Source organism: Macrotis lagotis, chromosome X (assembly GCF_037893015.1).
Source record: "Macrotis lagotis isolate mMagLag1 chromosome X, bilby.v1.9.chrom.fasta, whole genome shotgun sequence".
Lineage (NCBI taxonomy): Eukaryota > Metazoa > Chordata > Mammalia > Peramelemorphia > Peramelidae > Macrotis > Macrotis lagotis.
The window spans coordinates 17777031-17794260 of NC_133666.1; the positions used below are offsets into that span (position 1 = coordinate 17777031).

A 17230-nucleotide genomic window follows, 5' to 3' on the forward strand; every position below is an offset into this window, starting at 1 on the left:
ACTGATTAATGGTGGAAATAAATGAGTGACTTGTGTATGCATTGTGCTGAGGTGTTGCTTTGGAATGAAATAAAATTAAAGTTAAATTCTGTCTTTAAAAACAAGAGAAAACCCAACAGATTCGTGTTTGGGGGCGTTTTTTGGTCCCAAATCACCCACAGAGAGATATCTTGGTAAAAACAAACAGCCTCTTTATACTACTGATAGCCATGTAAAGTAGTCCTGTTAGCACAAATTTAGATCCAAACGGGTCATACAGTCCAACTCCATCATTTTATAGAATGAGAAACTGAAGCCCAGAGAGACGAAACAATCCAGCGTGGTTGTAATTCAACTACATTTATTAAGCACCAGGTACTGTTCTAAGCACTGGGGATACAAAGACCAAAAAACCAAACAATCGTTGCCCCCAAGGAGCGTACATTCTACTAGGGGGAGATAACATGAATACAGATAAATATGAAGCATATACAAAGTAATTTTAGGAAGGGAATGTACTAACAACTCGGGGCATTAGTAAAGGCCTCAGGTGGCACCTGAGTTGTGCTTAGAAGGAAGCTTGGGATTCCAAGAGGTGAAGGTGAGGTGGGAGTGCATTCTAGACATGGGGAAGAGCGGATGCAAAGGCTTGGAGGTGGGAAATGAAATCTTGCGCCAGTGTCACTAAAAAAAAACATTCAAAGCTCTACAAATTTGCATGTGGTTGGGGATTTATGGGAGGATAGAGACGAGCTGCACAATCCAAGAAGATGTGAAAGAAGTATGTTCTGTACAATAGCAGGAGTGAGATCACAGGCCCATTATGATGATAAGGCAAGGGAAACTTATAGGGATAAGGTAATAATCTATCAATAAAGCAAATATGGAGCAGGAAGTACCTGACCCACAAGGTTGAAGTCAAATGAAATTGCTGCAGGGATATCTATCAGGTGAAACAAATTCCTAGGAAAGTTGGACCCTAAATGAGGACAGTCTAGGGTAAATGTCATCCTTTGAATTAATACTATGTAGAGAAAAAAATATGCATAAAAAGGTCCTGAATGAAAACAATTTGGACATTGTAGAATTATATGTACTCGAACCACTGTATAAATTGAGAGAAAGGGCCTTGGCTTACTGAGTAAGTTGGGGTTCCAGGTAAACAGACTCTCCCTCCCTTCCAAAAAGTAATACCTAAAAAACCCCCAAAAGCTCATTATTTATTCATTGTTCTACCCAGGGGTCAAGTTCTTGTTAGAGAATGTAATAATCAAGATAATATTTATTTTAAAATAATAAAATGATGATAATAATAAGCTAACAGATCATATTAAGAAAGGAAATAGTCAGACTTTTGCTAGCAATCATAATATAGTGGCCAATGTTCCATTAATGAAAAAATAGCAATAATCTTCTTGGGGATGAAGATGAGGAGGGAATCAATGTCATGAACCGAATTTAAAGTCCAATACCGATGAAACTGACAAGATTCCATTTCTTCCTGCAGAATTTAATTCTGTAACAGCATTTCTGCTCATTGTAGAAAAGGGAGCAGCAGTGTGTTGAGAAAAGTAAAAAGATTTAAGTAGAACCATGAAATGTTCACTTTAATGGATGATCAGCTACAGACCCCTCATTTTACACATAGGGAAACTAAGGCTTAGAAAAAGGAAATGACTTGGTCCAAGTACACCCAATTAGTAAGTGACTCAGGCAGATTTCTTTATACCATCCTACACTGGTTCATTTCCTCTCTGTGGGTAGAAGTATCCTCATTGGTAAGATGAAAAGGTTGGACTCAATGACCTTAAAGGTCCCTTCTACCTTGAACTCTTTTGAGTTTCTTAAGGGCGAGGACTGGTTTGTTTGCCCTGTTTTGTATCACCAGCCTAGCACCATTGCCTAGATCATAGTAAGTGCTTAATAAGATGTCTATTGTGAAACTGATTTAAGAGTTTAATCTGCTTTTAAGCCCCTGGATCAAATTTGGGAAATTGTGCCAGTTTTCAGTGACTCCAAACTTCTCCCTGAAATGAAACCCCATCTTCTTAATATCCATGAACTACATTAGTGAAGCATGTAATCAATCAGTCTCCAAGGAATCAGAATTGAGGGTCAACCAAAGGGGAATGGAGCGAGAGACACAATGGGTCACAGCACATTATGAATGATGAATGACATGCACAAAGCTGTGTAAAAGATAAAATGGAAGAGGTGGAGGTTTGGAAAAGGAGGTGGGGTGAATATCCAGCAAGAAGGAGGGAGAAGTGATGGTGTCACCTAATGTCGAGAACCCGAAGGCCCCCAGCCCATTGGACCCGCTTTGGATCGGCTGAGGCTCCTGGACAAGAGTCATGCATGGATGGTTTGGGCTCTGCAATCCTAGAGACTACATCTTATCCACAAGATCTATAAGAGACAATATTTTAAGGGGTAAATCTTTCCTTCTGTAATTACACTTTGGCTTGGACAGAACGAACCCAAGGCTCACTCATACTAAAGCAGGCTAGAAGCTCATGGTAGGGAAGAAATTTTGACTCAAAACAACAACAAACTATTGCACCACACAGCAAACACATTACTTTGGTTGGATAGAAATGAAAGCCAATGAAAGATGAAGTGATTACACAGACTGATAGCCAGTGTGGCTTTTCCTTCTTCCAATTATATAGGAGATAAAGACAAGAATTATAAGGAAGCCAAGGGCCACACCCACTGCGATTGGAATAAGAAAGTTCAGGTCAGAGTCAGCAAAGCATTCTTGGGCTGTTGAAAAAAGAACAAACAGAAAGCAGGGAAAGGATATTAGTAAAGAACCTAAGCATTTGAGTAATTAAGCCAGGAACAAATACACTGAGATTAATCTTTAATGACTTTGTAGCCTTTCCCTTTTCCTCAAATCTGGTCATTCATTTACTACTGTTCATCTGCCCATTCTTATCACCAAGAAAATCTAGTCTCCGATATGGTTGGTACTTTCTGTTCCCCATCTCCCACATCTGTCCCTCCCTGCTCCCCTCCCCCAAAACCAACGGAACTAAACCAAAAAAAACACACAACCCAACTGGCTCCACTAAAGTCAAGTCTCAAAGGAAAGGATGATTTCAAGTGGTTGTGTACACAAAAGCTCATGCCTGGCCAGAGCTGTTTCCGATGCCAGATACTGGAGTACAGATTCATCACCTACACTCTATTTCCTTACCCACCATGGTCCCCATCAAAATACAACACAGGGATAACATGAGGGTTCAAAATAAGAATTCCTGTAAAAGAGAAACTTGGAAAAGACATATAGGTTTATTTATACACGTATTATCACTCTGACCAGTTTTGACTATGGGGGGTACTAGGTGAATGTATTCAGTCATGTTGGATTTGCTAACTTGGTCAGTTGATACTCTCCAATGGAGCACTGAAGACCCTCCACGATGCGGCACAACTTTGCCTTCTAGTCCCTATTTTATGCTGCTTCCTTTCTTGTATTTCACATTTTAGCCAAACATTTTAGCAGTGTGATGTAATGGAGACGGCCCAGTCTTGAAGTCAGGAAGACCTGTGTTCAAATCCTCAGACAATCGCTTGCTATGTGATCCTGAGTAAGTCACCTAACCAACTTCTCTGTGCCTCACTTTTCTCATCTGTGAGTGTTGGACTTGACCCCTCAACATTCCAGATCCTAGAGCCTATGACTATCAGCCATTTCGTGAATTTATCTTATATCCCTGCACCACACCTTCACCCCATCTCCAGCTGCTGAAATCTTTTTTTTTTTTCTTCAAGACCCAGCCCAGGAGAAGGCTGCTCTAATTCCTATCAGCTAAAATTGAGATCTTCCTCGTTTCTTATAAAATACTTTTGGTCTAACGGTTAGTGTGTTAGATATGGAATCAAGGAAGGCCTTAGTTCCAAACTTGCCTCAGAAATTTGACAGTTATGTGACCTTGGGCAAATTACTTAAACTCCCAGTGCCTCAGTTTCCTAATATGTAAAACACCTTACAGTGTTGTGAGGATAATGTAGGTAAAGCTATTTGCAAACTTTAAAAAGTAGTTATTATTATAATGTGGTTGTTTTGAGTTTAACTCCTTGAGGGAGCCATGATGCTTTTTCATCTTTGTTTGGCCAATACAGAGCACAGATCATATGTGCAGTAACCATTCAATAAAGGTCATAGGATAGACACTTTCAGTAATAAAACAGACTTTGGCATGTATGTCCTTCTTGAACCCCAGCCAAAAAGTACCTAAAAGGAATCGTCAGAAGCCAATGTCTTATGAGATGAGAAACTGTTCCAACTAGGCCCCAGTGTGCTATCATTAAACAAAGCCACCATATACTGCAGCACTTGGTAGCGACTGGTGTACCTGTGGGAAGGGAAACTGTGTCCAATTCTGTTTTTATGATGTAAAAGCTGAAACTAGTGGGTCATCCTCCTTAAACTTAATCATTCCCACTCAACCCCAACCAAATACAAGATAAGTTTGGTTAGACAACCTGGTGGAACAACTTCCAGAGGGTTGTCTTGCTATTTGGGCAATCTCAACTGTGAGCAAGTCTGCCCTGACTTACACAAAGCCTTAATGGGCCTCTTTGCAGCTCTCCTTCCCGGCTTCCACTTAACTTTTTGTGTTTCTCAACAGGGCCCAGCACTGAGGAGACACTTTACTAATTGCTAGTTCAGGGACATTTGAGTTCTAGACTGTCTTGCAACAGAGGATATAAAGAAGGGGGATTGAATGACTTCTGATACTCCATCTTATTCATCAGAGACTTGGACTAGAAGACCCATGAGGTCTGGCAGGCACCTAGATCCTAGGGCAAGGGTCAGTAACATGGCAGCAGGGAACTTGGTTGGTTTGGTCTTTTTTAATTGATAACCACATTTTTTTATAATAGGTTTCCTTTGCTAATTTTTGAAAAACATAAATATAAATCACCAATAATAAAAAATAAGAAAAAAAACAAGGACACATAAGGTACTTTATACTTGGGCAATAAACTTGCCATTTCCCCCTGATCCTTGCTATTTTTAAACTCAAAGTCTCCACTTGCATTTTAATTAGAAAGGCAGCTGCTAAGGGACTCTGGGTTTGCAGTGTGAATCTCAATAAATTATTAAAAGGAATTACAGCACCTCCTGCCCTTCACTGAGGAAGACCAAAAAAGATGCTGAACCAATAATCAATTAGTTAAATGATAATTCTTTACTGCTAAAGTCTAAGATAGAAAACTAAATAAAAAAAAAAATCAAAATATTTACAATTTTCTGAAAACAGGCCAGGATCTTTCCACTTACTAAATTAAAAGATATTAATACAAATAGTAAACCAAGTTTCAATCTGGGTCTCTTCCAGCTGTTGCTTGTCAAACACATCTGCTCTCTTCAAAAGAAAGTTCATGTAGTCCAAGCCCTGCCCCCTTTCATTTTATAGAAGAAGGACTGGAGGAGGAAGATATCTGTCCAAGGTCATGTTGTATAGTGGGCCAGATTCCTGGGCTGCTCCCTAATTCTATGGTCTTCCCATCACACTGTGCTGCCTCTTATTCTCAGGGAAGATACTGAGTAGGGGACATTTTTCAGTTCATTTTAGCACCAGGAGTTTCTAGCTACCCTGCTGTCGACCCCTCACCCTGCCTGTATCTATCTTTAAGTAGCCATAGTATGACTACTGGGTTTGGAGATGGCAGGGACTGGGTCTCCCTTCAGAAACTGCTTGGGGCCCAAGGAGAACAAGCAACCTTGAACAAAGTTTAATCAACAAGAGATCACCCAAGTAAATGGGAAGAAATATAATTATCACAGAATGCTAAAAGAGATCTCTACAGTCTCAGGCATCTCCCTCCCACCCCACAAGACAACTAACCCATTCCATTTTTGGACAGCCCTGCTAGGGAAGTTTTCCCTGACACAAAAGTCTAAGTTGGCCTCTTTCCCTCCCTGCTCCTAGTTCTTCAGCTCCCTGGATTCAAGCAGCAAATCTAGTCCCTCTTTCCCTCGATAGCCTCCATATTCTCAGACAGCTCTTCTTCTGCAGGTTAAATCTTCCCAGTTCCTTCATTTGGTCCTTATATAACATGGATCAAGGCCTTCCACCATCCTCCAGCCCAACCTTGGATATTTAAATGCCAGCTATGGTCTAAACAGTGCATGTTGGGCCCTATTGCCTGCCTTAAGTTTGCCTACCAACACTGAGCAGGCAAAAGCAAAACTCCAAGGACAAAACCCACTATTGGAAAAATGTTTGCACTCTTTCAGTTTATAGTTCTAAAAAGGGTGATGGAGGGGGTCCTAGAAAAGACAGCTCATTAAGAAAGGTCATTCTCCTGCTTTGCTCAGCCTCCTGGCTGGGATTTTGCCTTGGCAAGATGGTAAAGTTAGCTTTATCTTTACTAGGGTATCTTCTTGTCAACCTAGAATAATTTCATCTGACATTTCTTTAAGGTCCTGAGGTTTCCAAAACCTCAAATGTTTCAATTGAGGCAGAAAGTGGTTCAATTGCCCTCATATTAGAAGGAAAAAGAGATACTCAAAGCAGTAAGAGACTTTCCTAGGTCACACAATTAGTAAAAAGCAGAATTCCAAGTCCAAATTTGCTATTGGGACCCACCACCACTTTCCTACAGCCATCTCTGTAAAACAAAGACAGCTAGCATAATGTTCCTGTATTCCTCTGAATGCCAGTTGGTGTTAGGACCACCACTTCTTATTTACTCAATGGAAAACCAAAGGTTGATCAAATCTGATGGGCACTTGGGCCACACATCATTAATATTTATTATAATGAACAGAAAACAGAAGACATGGCAATGAAGCTTTAATTACAAGAACTCAGACATCAATACATGAAAACACTGGCAGGGAAACAAGTCCATCATTTCATTTAAACACAAGTACATCTTTTATTCAAATGGTGCCCATGTTCATAATAGTTTAAGGCACTTGAACTCCTGATCAAAGTTTGGCTAGGATTGCAGAAGTATTCATTTTAGTATTGAATGTAGACAAGCTGTTGAACCCAAGCCTCTAAGGGCCAATGAAAACACAGTTCAGATTTGCAGTTTTACAAATAGTACAGCTTTCATTCAAAATGTTCCCTTTTAAAATACTGGATCTGCTATTTCTCCCTAAAAATAGCTTGAACTAATAATCACTTAAGAAACCACTTTCTTTTGATTATGTAGTAAGCAAGCCACTAAATTAGGACATGGTCAATCCAAGAGCTAAAATTGCTCATATCCAATACTCTGATGTCTGTGGCCAATAATATAAGCCAACAGCACCAGAATAACTAATCCTCCCAATGATGCTTCCACTGCTATGGGTACAATGAAGTTATCATCTGCATGGCAGTCTTCGGCTAGATGTGGAAAAAGGGCAAATTTGAGAGAAAAAAAATAACTGAAAACCAATCAAAATCAAGATTGAATGAAAAGTTGTCAAATCACATTGGAATAATCAATTTCTTTTTAAACTTAATTTAAAAAAAATAGGTTTGGGTGAGGTCTTCTGGCTTGTGGGGCTTTTCACGCTTTCTCCCCCCCCCTTTTAAACAACAGTTTAAATATAGGATCCTGCTCTGCCCCCACTTTTTTTGGTAAGCAACACAGACATAACCACCACGTTGGTCATTTGTACAATATCCTGTAGTCTTAGTTTCCCTCCCTACCTCTCTCGAGAAGAGGGAAGTATTTTATCAGATGTTCTTGAGGTTGTTTTTTACATCAGGTACATCTCATTTACCTGACCTCATTCTGTTTCTGTAATGAATTGTTTCAATGTCAGTGAATTTTCCCAGAAAATATAGCCCTAAAAGCAGGTTATCATTTTTTTAAAAAAATTTCATCCATTTTAGACTAAAAACTTTCTCCACTACATTTCTACTCTTTCCTGCCTTGTTAAAGAGAAAACTGAAGGAAACTGAACTTTTTTGGGAGGTGATCATTTATCAATTGTCCTGAGTTGTAATCCAACAATGCCTGTAGGGACCACTGAGGTTTGTTGAACTGTTTGGTTCTTACACTAGAGTCTGACTCTAATACAATGGGAATTCCTGAATCCTTCCCTATTAGGTTGTCAACTGTCAGTTTTCTCTGCCTTCAGTTTGTTTCTAACAACCCTGACACCCACGTACAATCTGTTCTCATCTTGGAAACCAAATAACCAAGTTTGTTAGAATTGTGAATTAAACTTGAGGCAATAACCTGAGTGCAGATGTCATCTACTTCATTCCTAGAAATCAAATGCATGAACTTGAAGATTGCCTTCCTTCTTGTCTGTGTTGAGATAAATTAAGGGTACCAGACCAGTGACGTGCTTGTTGAGCCCCATGTCTTCTCCACTCCTTCCCTGACCATCTACCAATACATTGTTCTCCTGTCAGGAAGCAACAGACCTCAGTTGCTACACAATCTGAATTCTTTTACTTTATTAGTGAAATTAATTGCCAAACTGGGGTCTGGCTCATATTAGTTTTCTGCTAAAATTAGATATTTTAATCATAATGATAACCAATTTAACAAATATTACCAATTCAGTTTTTATCAAGAAGCTATAAATGAGCCAAATGAATCAAAAAAATCAATTCAGGCAACAAAGTATCAAGAGAGAACTTTATCGCCTACTTCAAATGCTCTCAACGAGAAGAAAAAATGAAGTTTGAGTGGCTCTTGACTTAGGGGGAAAATACTTCATTATAATCCAATATATTATTGCACATAATTCAAATTTACTTTTGCAGACCTACAAGCAATGGAAAGGCCATTATTTTAACAAGATTGCAACCTAAATCAAAATAAATTTCATTCTGAAAGTCTCTTGATGACCTGTCACTTGGTGAGGGTTTAACACCACCTAATGCTGAAAAGAGAAAAAAAAATTATTTTGGGTTTAATTTAAAAGTTATAAGAACAGTAGAGATTTCTCCATTTCCAAAAAGCAAAGGTGTGCATGATATTATTAGAAAAGGCCCAACAGAATGAGTTTTAACTAGATTTTTTAAACCATTCCTCCTAAAATGCTAGCCAATTAAAAAATTCTTCAAATAAAGTTTCAACATGGTGGCTATGATGCAAACCTACACTTGGAATATGCCTATTATTAGACTAGGATGCAGGGATCATTCTGTTTCGAATTTATTATAAAGCCTCAAATCCCCACAAACCAATTACATGCCCATCTCTGATACCAAGCTCTCCTTGAGAAATGAGCATTAAGAATTACATTTTTGGTGTGATAGCTTTAATTCACAATATTATCTGCCTATTCCCAGGACATTTGTCCTATTGCTTAAACTAGAAAAAAAAATAACCCCATACCAGCTCAGTTCTATTCTGGTACCTAAGAAGAAAATTATATTTTATGGATGGATGCAGACAGTTTGTGATAAGGAAAGCAAGAGGGATGAAGTGGCCTTCTTGAAGAAAGATGAAGAGATGAAATATTGAAATAACCAATCCGTAAAATAGTAAGAAATTGAAGATGCCGCCTTTTACCATTGAACCATGTTAGAAGACAAAGGGGGAGTCACTTTATAGTTTAGTCTAATTAGGGTTTAGGATGCTGGAGTGTTTGAATGGTTCATAGTTATTCAGTTGTTTCAGTCATGTCTGACTTTTCGTGACTCCATTTGGGGTTTTCTTGGAAAAGATACTACAGTGGTTTGCCATTTCCTTCTCCAGCTCATTTTCAGATGAGGAAACTGAGGCAAACAGGGTGAAGTGACTTGGCCAGGGTAACACAACTAGTAAGTATCTAAGTCAGATTTGAATTCAGGAAGAGGACACTCTCCACCATGCTACCTCGCTGCCCCTTGAGTGGTTCATACTTCAATGGAAAAAAAGCATCCCACAAAAGAAAATCAGACTCAACAGCTGAATAGGGGAACAAATCGATAATTTATCTAGTCCATTTTCTCATTTTACAGAAGGGGAAACTGGGGACCTGAGAAGAGCAAGTGATTTATCCAAAGCCAAAAAGCTGCTTGGTACAGTCAGGTGTTATGATAATGAACCCTTCATGAAAGGCTTGATTATAGCAAAATGGAGAAAATTAAATCAATTGAGTTATTGAGAAAATGTCTCTAGTGATCATTATAACTTTCTTATCTCAAAATTAAAGGATTTCTTTATTTTAAAAAGAATTACGATTATATGTGTAATATGGAAGTGAAGACTATTTAAGGAGAACATTCATGGTTCCAACCTACCCTGAACTTCTAAACAAGTGGTTCTCCCTTTACATTAAAAGACCCTTGATCAGCCTTAGAAGTCAGAAGAGAGGCTAAAAATCAAAAGAGCTACCTTTGGTCTAAGATGTATCCATGCTCTAGATACTGGAAGAAAAACTCAGTTCATAATTAGTTCAGTACTCAACCAGCACAACTAACTTTGAAAGAGTCTTTAGCTTTTGGTAAACCTAAGTGGTGGGATAGAAAATGCAGAACTGTACCAGCACCCCCTGGGTTTTGGAAAATTTCACAAGATGATGACCTTGGAGATTGAGGATCATAGATTGGGAGCTGGAAGGAACCTTAGAGGTTGTCTAGTTGAACCGAGGCCCTGTTCAGTAACTGAACTAGGTAGGAATTGGCAGAGCCAAGATTCGAACTCTAAGGAGTTCTCTTTGAACTCCTTTGACTCTAAATCAATCAAGATTTCCATTACACCATGCTGCCCCCTCCTAATTTCCAAAGAAAAAAATTCAATGCCAAGAAGCCTCCTATACTCCAAGGGTACCCCACACCCAAACTTCCCTCTCTCCCCACAAAATCATCTAGCCACCAACAAATTCTCCCTGTTCTGTAACTTTATCCATTGGTATAAGGAATGTGGAGACTCCCTTCACCCCTATAATACAATGAAAGCATGAAAAGGGATGATGGAAGGGTGGGAAGGAAGTGGGAGTCAGAGAGAGAATAATTTGATTTCACTTCCACCAAGCCAAGTTTCTCCTTTAGAAAGAAAATTACACAGTGAGAAATTTGGGCTTGAACCATTAAAAATATGGACAAGTTTCCTTAAGAAAGAAAAAAGGTTTTTTTTCAAAAAAAAAATGGGGGTTCAATTGGTAGTGGCTCAAACAACTTTAAGCAGTAACACATGAGAAAATATTTATATAGATCAGCTTTTTCCTCTTTTAAACTCTCTTTTAACTACTGGTAAGTTACCATGAAAGTATTTACTATTCTCAAATCTGGCATTCAGTTCAACCTTGTGGTGCGATACATAAGGTGCAAAGGCTATCCAGCTAGACAAAAGAACAGCTGAAATGGCTATATATATAAACCAATTCACATAAAAGAAGAGTCACTGAAATGGCAAGTCAGCCCTTCTACAAAACAGTAGTATGAGAGGTATTCTTATAATATAAGGCAGGTAAGTAATGTGGAGATCAAAATCTTGGTTAAACTGTGTTGAATTCCATGCCTCACTCTTCTGCTTCCAATTTATAAAATCTTCGGTTTGGAAGTGAAGGCCAAAAGCCTTTTGTGCATTGTCTAGCCTTATGTGCCACCAACATTAAAACATAAGATCATAAGATTAAGAACTCTTTTTTTTTTAAGTTTGTTTTTGGCAAGGCAAATGGGGTTAAGTGGCTTGCCCAAGGCCACACAGCTAGGTAATTATTAAGTGTCTGAGGCCAGATTTGAACTCAGGTACTCCTGACTCCAGGGCCAGTGCTCTATCCACTGTGCCACCTAGCCTCCCCGATTAAGAACTCTTGATAGACTTTCTAGATTTTTTTTCACACTCTATAATGACGAAAGTAGCAACCCACAGTCTTTACTATCAAGTTTATAATCCTTCTTTAGGAAGGATTTGAAGACCATGATGTTGTAACTCTGTGTAGTTCTCAACTACCAGCCCTAAGTACCAAGTCAGTTCTGTAGTAAAAGTACCAACAAACCAAAGGCTGAGAGCAGAAGAAGAATAGTCATTACTTCAACAGGTTTGTTAGTTAGATTGAGCAGGCATGGACTACTATCGTGTCTAGGGAAATCTCTGAATCTCAGACTCTTTCTCACTCTGTCTCAATCTGTTTCTCAGTCTCACACTCAATCTCCAAATCTCTCGATCTCTCCCCACACCCTCTGCGTGAGCAGACCGTCCCCAAAATCTTTGTGCTGTTTTCAGTTACTTGAAACTGCACAGACTTTTGGGATAACCTGAATATAAAGTATTTAAAACTATCTAGACTTTTGGGACACCGTGTGTGTGTGTGTGTGTGTGTGTGTGTGTGTGTGTGTGTGTGTGTGTATCTAGATAGATAGATATAGTGCAGTCAAGATTTGTGGCATTTAAGTACCCACTCAAGTCATTCCCAATGACTGGATTGCAAAAAAATCAAAATTAAAATCTATTATAATGGTTTATCAGCATCATCAGAATGCCTCCCTCTCCAAAACAAACAAACAAACATAAAAAGCAGGAGAAAAGGATGTTCTATTTTGACCACTAACTTGTATGCTCTTCCACCCACCAAGGCCATAATCATTTATTCCAGCCAAATCAATCTCCATAAACATTAGGGGTTATCCATGAATGGATAACTGCTCACACAAGTTGAGCACAAAATAGACCACTGGATCCCAGCAGCAAAAACAACCACAGTGCAAGTTCTAATTAGCATAGAACCATTTTAATGTGGGAGGAGGGAGAGGGAGAGAGCAATAAAATAAAACAAACCAAAAAGGCAGGCATCCAGTCATGCTGGCTCAGAAACAGAGATGAGAGTATCTTTGGGGATGGGCACTGCTCCAAGAGGACAGTGACAGTCGGTAACCCTGAACAGGACACTATACACAAGGAGGAAAGGTTAAGTGCACTTTATGATCTAGATGCCAAGCTTTTTAATTAAATGGGCATTCCCTTTTCAACCCAATACCAGCAAGGATGCTATAATAGTCAAAAAGAAACTTCTGTTAGTTTTTTGATTGCAGATAGGATAGGATGTCACAATAGTCAAAAAGAAATTTCCGTTAGTTTTATGATAGTAGATAAAAGAAGTCAGTCTAGAGAGCACGCTAATGAGTGCTGTGATAAAGACCATGTGAGTTAAAGGACTTAGGAAATGGGACTGAAAGGACTCAGTTGGAATTCTCAATTGGAAAGCTTTCAATGTTATCCAGTAGTTTGTTTGTTTTCAGGCAAAGAGGAGCCACAGTAAAATAAAGGGAGAAGTAGGAGGGAGGGCAGGGAGGGAAGACAGGAAGAAGAGAAAAGGAAATCTTTCTGTAACTCTGCTTTTTTACAGCTACAGTAAACAAACATGTTCAAAATGCTTTAAAAGGAGCATCCAGTGCTAAAAATGAGATATGGCTTGACATTGGCCAAATCCATTCATAGGTATTTCTAAGATCAAGACATACAGAATTAGCAAGGGTTGTGTAAGTCCATCTTCCAAACAGGTCATCATAAAAATACAGAAGAAGCAAGTCCAAATTTCAATGGAGAGGAAATATATACCCCAGTTTGCCATATGCAAGCTTTTATTATCAAACTTTTTTTTATCTCTAGTCATGAGTATAAAGTTGAAATAGTAACGAGAGGACAAAATGGGATTCATTTGGTTATGAATGTTTTTTTCTTTCTCTCTCTCTCTCTCTCTCTCTCTCTCTCTCTCTCTCTCTCTCTCTCTCTCTCTCTCTTTGATTTTTGGTTGGGGGTGAGGAGGGAAAGGTTGAAGCTTTAAAGAGCCAAATTGGAGTTTACTTCTCAGTTGGAAAAGTAAAGCCACATGACTCTGCATTCTATTTTGCTCCCTTTTTTATTCCTGCTATTGTTTTCATTGTTATTTCTGCTTCAGTTTCCACTCACACACCCAGGTTCTGATTCAAACTAAGGATACTTTAATTGAATGGTGTTTAATTTTGGAACTTGTACTTGCTTCATCAAACTATAAACAGTGATTCAGTTTACAAGGTCTGATATCCGGCATAGCTTTTTCTTCTGCCAATTATGTAAGCAACCACTATAATGAGAATCAAGCCTGCAAGCCCAGCGCCAACTATAACTGGTATTAGAATGCTGTCATCGTCCAGTGAGCACTCCTGGGCTGTAGATAGAAAAAGTATGTGACAAACAGTAAATACAAGCAAAATCCTTAATTTGTCTGTAACTGCTAATACCGAGCTTATTTTTTTTTTTTGCTTAGTTTTTGAAAGACAAATTGTTTTAAGCAACCAACTTTTTGAATCAGATCAGAGTCCCAGAGGATTGGAGATAACCCCAAGCAGAGAGTTGGCAAACACAGAGGCCCAAGACCCACCTCCTTAAAGAGATGTTGCTTTATTGGAAATGCAAGGGGACCACAGAACCAAAATGGAAGATTTGGGGGCGGGTGAGTATCTACTGGGTGGAGTCATTTTTCTTTGGGGTTGGGTGACTTGGGAACTTCAGAAGAGGTGAAGAAAATGGTACTCCCTACCAACTCACAGATGGGAGCCACATCCCTTAGTTGTTTACTTGGGATAGGGGTGGGAAATTGCCAGAAATGTTGGGCCAGAGCCACTTAGGCTGTCAGGTTTCATCCTCCACACAGAAACAAACAACTGAGGGATAGACTACAAATACACCAGAGTCAGAAAGATGGGCTGTTTCTTCCCATTCCCAGAGTCATGGATGAAAATCCTAGATTGTCCTGGTACTACAGGCTCCTGTGGCTCAAGAACTAGGTGGACTTAAGTAGTCATTTCAGTTCAGTCCTCTCCTATTATGGGTGAAAAAACTGAGGCTCATAGAAAAGAAGTGACATGCCCAAAGTCACAAGAAAGGATCACAAAAATAGAGTTCGACCTTAGAGGGCAACTAGTTCAGTGACCTCATTTTGTAGAAGAGGAAACTGAGACTTGGGAAAGAGAAGTGATTTGCTAAAGATGACACAGATAGTAAGTACCAGAACTGAGATTCACACCTTTTGGCCTCTTCACCTCACTGCAGCCTAAATATTTACTTCTGAAATTAATTTGGAGGGCTTTTGCCTCCAAATCTAGGACCATATACCACACTGCTCCTTCTTCTGAAACCAATCCACGTTCCCTATTTTCCACCCCAATTGCTCCATCTTGTCTTACTTGGCCAAGTCTACCTGGTGTAATATCAGGCCCCTGTGGACAAGTCTATTTTCATGAATGGATTCATATATCACATTATCAAAGTTTATCAGGTTTTATGTTTTGGATGGGTATTCTTAAACCTTTGGACATATAAGGCCAGAGTTCCAAATGAGAAGAAAACAGAGCTCATTTCTATTACAAATAACTGAGGTATAAACACATAGGAATACGCTCTAAATTCTCAATGGAAATCGGAGACCAAAAGCAAGGTTAGCAACATAGGTGCTTAGAAAAAGATACCCAAAATAAAGTTCTCAAAAAATCCAAATAATTGAAGGATTGACAGAGGGGGAAAAAATTAATTTCAGAAGTAAATATTTAGGCTGCAGTGAGGGGAAAAGCTTAGTTTTCATAGAATGAAATCAAATTCAAAATTTAAGCCCACTAAAAAAAATCACTGAGATGCTTCATAAAACATGACTAGTTTTAGTTACAATATACTCTAAGCCTTATGGATGTATTTAACTATGAGAATCCTGTATACAGATGGAAATAACAAATATGGTTCATGTGTCCCTGATTGTAAAACAAAATTAGTCAGAAAGAAAAGGTATTTAGTGAAAGAAACATGTGCATGACCTAGAATTTCCAATATTCCAATTTTCCTGAAAAACTGTTAATACTATTTTTTTTGGTTTTGTTTTATTTTTTGGCAAGGCAATGGGGTTTAAGTGACTTGCCCAAGGTCACACAGCTAAGTCAGTATTAAGTGTCTGGGGCCATATTTGAACTCAGGTCCTCCCAACTCCAAGACTGGTGCTCTATCCACTGCACCACCTAGTTGCCCTGCTACTTTTCTTTGTAAGCACATCTAAAAAGTTGTCATTTTAACATCTCTGCAAAACTGTGCTGTTTACCATTGGAGACACTCCCCAAAGTCGACCTGTGAACAGGCAGACAACATTTCAAATTCCTGTGCTTTGTAGAATTGGTCAGGATAGTCCAAATTTACCATAATTTTCAAAGACCTCCAGGCAACTGGTCACTTGAAATTTGAAAAATAAAACCCAAAAATGGATTTCTCAAGAGTCCAAATATTATAGGGGAATGAAGTAAGATTTAAGCTAGTCCTATATGCTGGCCTTAGTTATCATGTTTCCATCAGGTACTAAACCTTATCCTCAAAAAAAGGCAGGGGGGTAGTCTAGCACAGGGGTTGGCAAACCAAGAACTGAGGCTAAATCTGGTCTACTGCCTTTTTAGGTTGGACATTTTTAATACAATAAAAAATGAAATGGAAAAACCATTCTTAGCTTCTAGAACTGTGCATTTTGGAGTGGTGATCTAGCTCATTAACTAAGTTCACTCTGTGTTTGGCTATTCTTGAATTCTTTTAAGTCTGTTCAACATAGTTTGAACAAAGTAAGTGCAAATTTCAGTCTCATCTGAGGTGACCTTTGCACAGAAAAGTCTGTATCTTCTATATTGGCTTGTTGGGCTCAAAACTTCTGTGGTGAGTCCACAGAAGAAAGTTTTAATAAAATCTGATTTATTCTTACCTGTAGAATACTTTCCTTCCATCACATTGAAAGGCTGCACCCTTAGATCAAAAGTATTAATTTGAAATGTGTCAGAAACTGCAATAGTATCCTCTTTGTTGCACATGTAAGAGCTTCCTATTGGGGCATCCCAATAGCTAAGGTTGTTCTTTCCGGCCGTGAAATCTTTAAAGAAAGACAGAGATGAGTTATTTCTTTTAATATCAACTTAAAGCTTATGGAAGGTCTTAAGATTCTCAGTTAAGGGTGCTAGCTTGGACATATTGAACTACTTTTCATAATTTACTATTTGTAATAGCTATTGAGTTAACTAAACATCTGTAACATTCTCCTTAAAAATCTTAGAATCAAAGTCTTGGAATTCAGAAGGAGCCCTAAAGGTCATTTTACCAACCCCTTTATTTTACAAAGGAGGAAACTGGGACCCAGCAAGGGGAAGGGACTTGCTCAAGGGCACATAAACCAAGAGAGCTGTAGATGGAACACAGAGCCTCCTAGGACATCTAGTCCAACCTCACCTGAGGCCCAGGGAAAGGAGAGGATTTGTCCAAGATGAGACATGGGATCAAAGAGCTAGAAGTAGAAAGAATCCCAGGGACTGGCTAGTTCGATCCCCTCCATTTTACTGACAGGGAAACT

At 38.9% G+C, this 17230-nt stretch overlaps 1 protein-coding gene across 4 annotated transcripts in view; it reads right to left on the reverse strand.

Moving 5' to 3' along the window:
• Positions 1–323: 323 nt before the first annotated feature.
• Positions 324–17230, reverse strand: part of LAMP2 (lysosomal associated membrane protein 2) — a 36768-nt gene continuing 19861 nt past the window's right edge. For 2 of the 4 annotated variants that reach the window (XM_074208340.1, XM_074208338.1), the window contains 2 exons: positions 16592–16756; positions 324–2745 (listed from right to left, as the gene is read on the reverse strand). In XM_074208340.1, the coding sequence (XP_074064441.1) occupies positions 2603–2745; positions 16592–16756 (308 nt within the window). In that variant the 3' untranslated portion in view covers positions 324–2602. Of the gene's footprint in view, positions 7338–8748; positions 14033–16591; positions 16757–17230 lie in introns of those variants that run through there. The other 2 variants (XM_074208341.1, XM_074208339.1) reach the window with 2 other exon arrangements.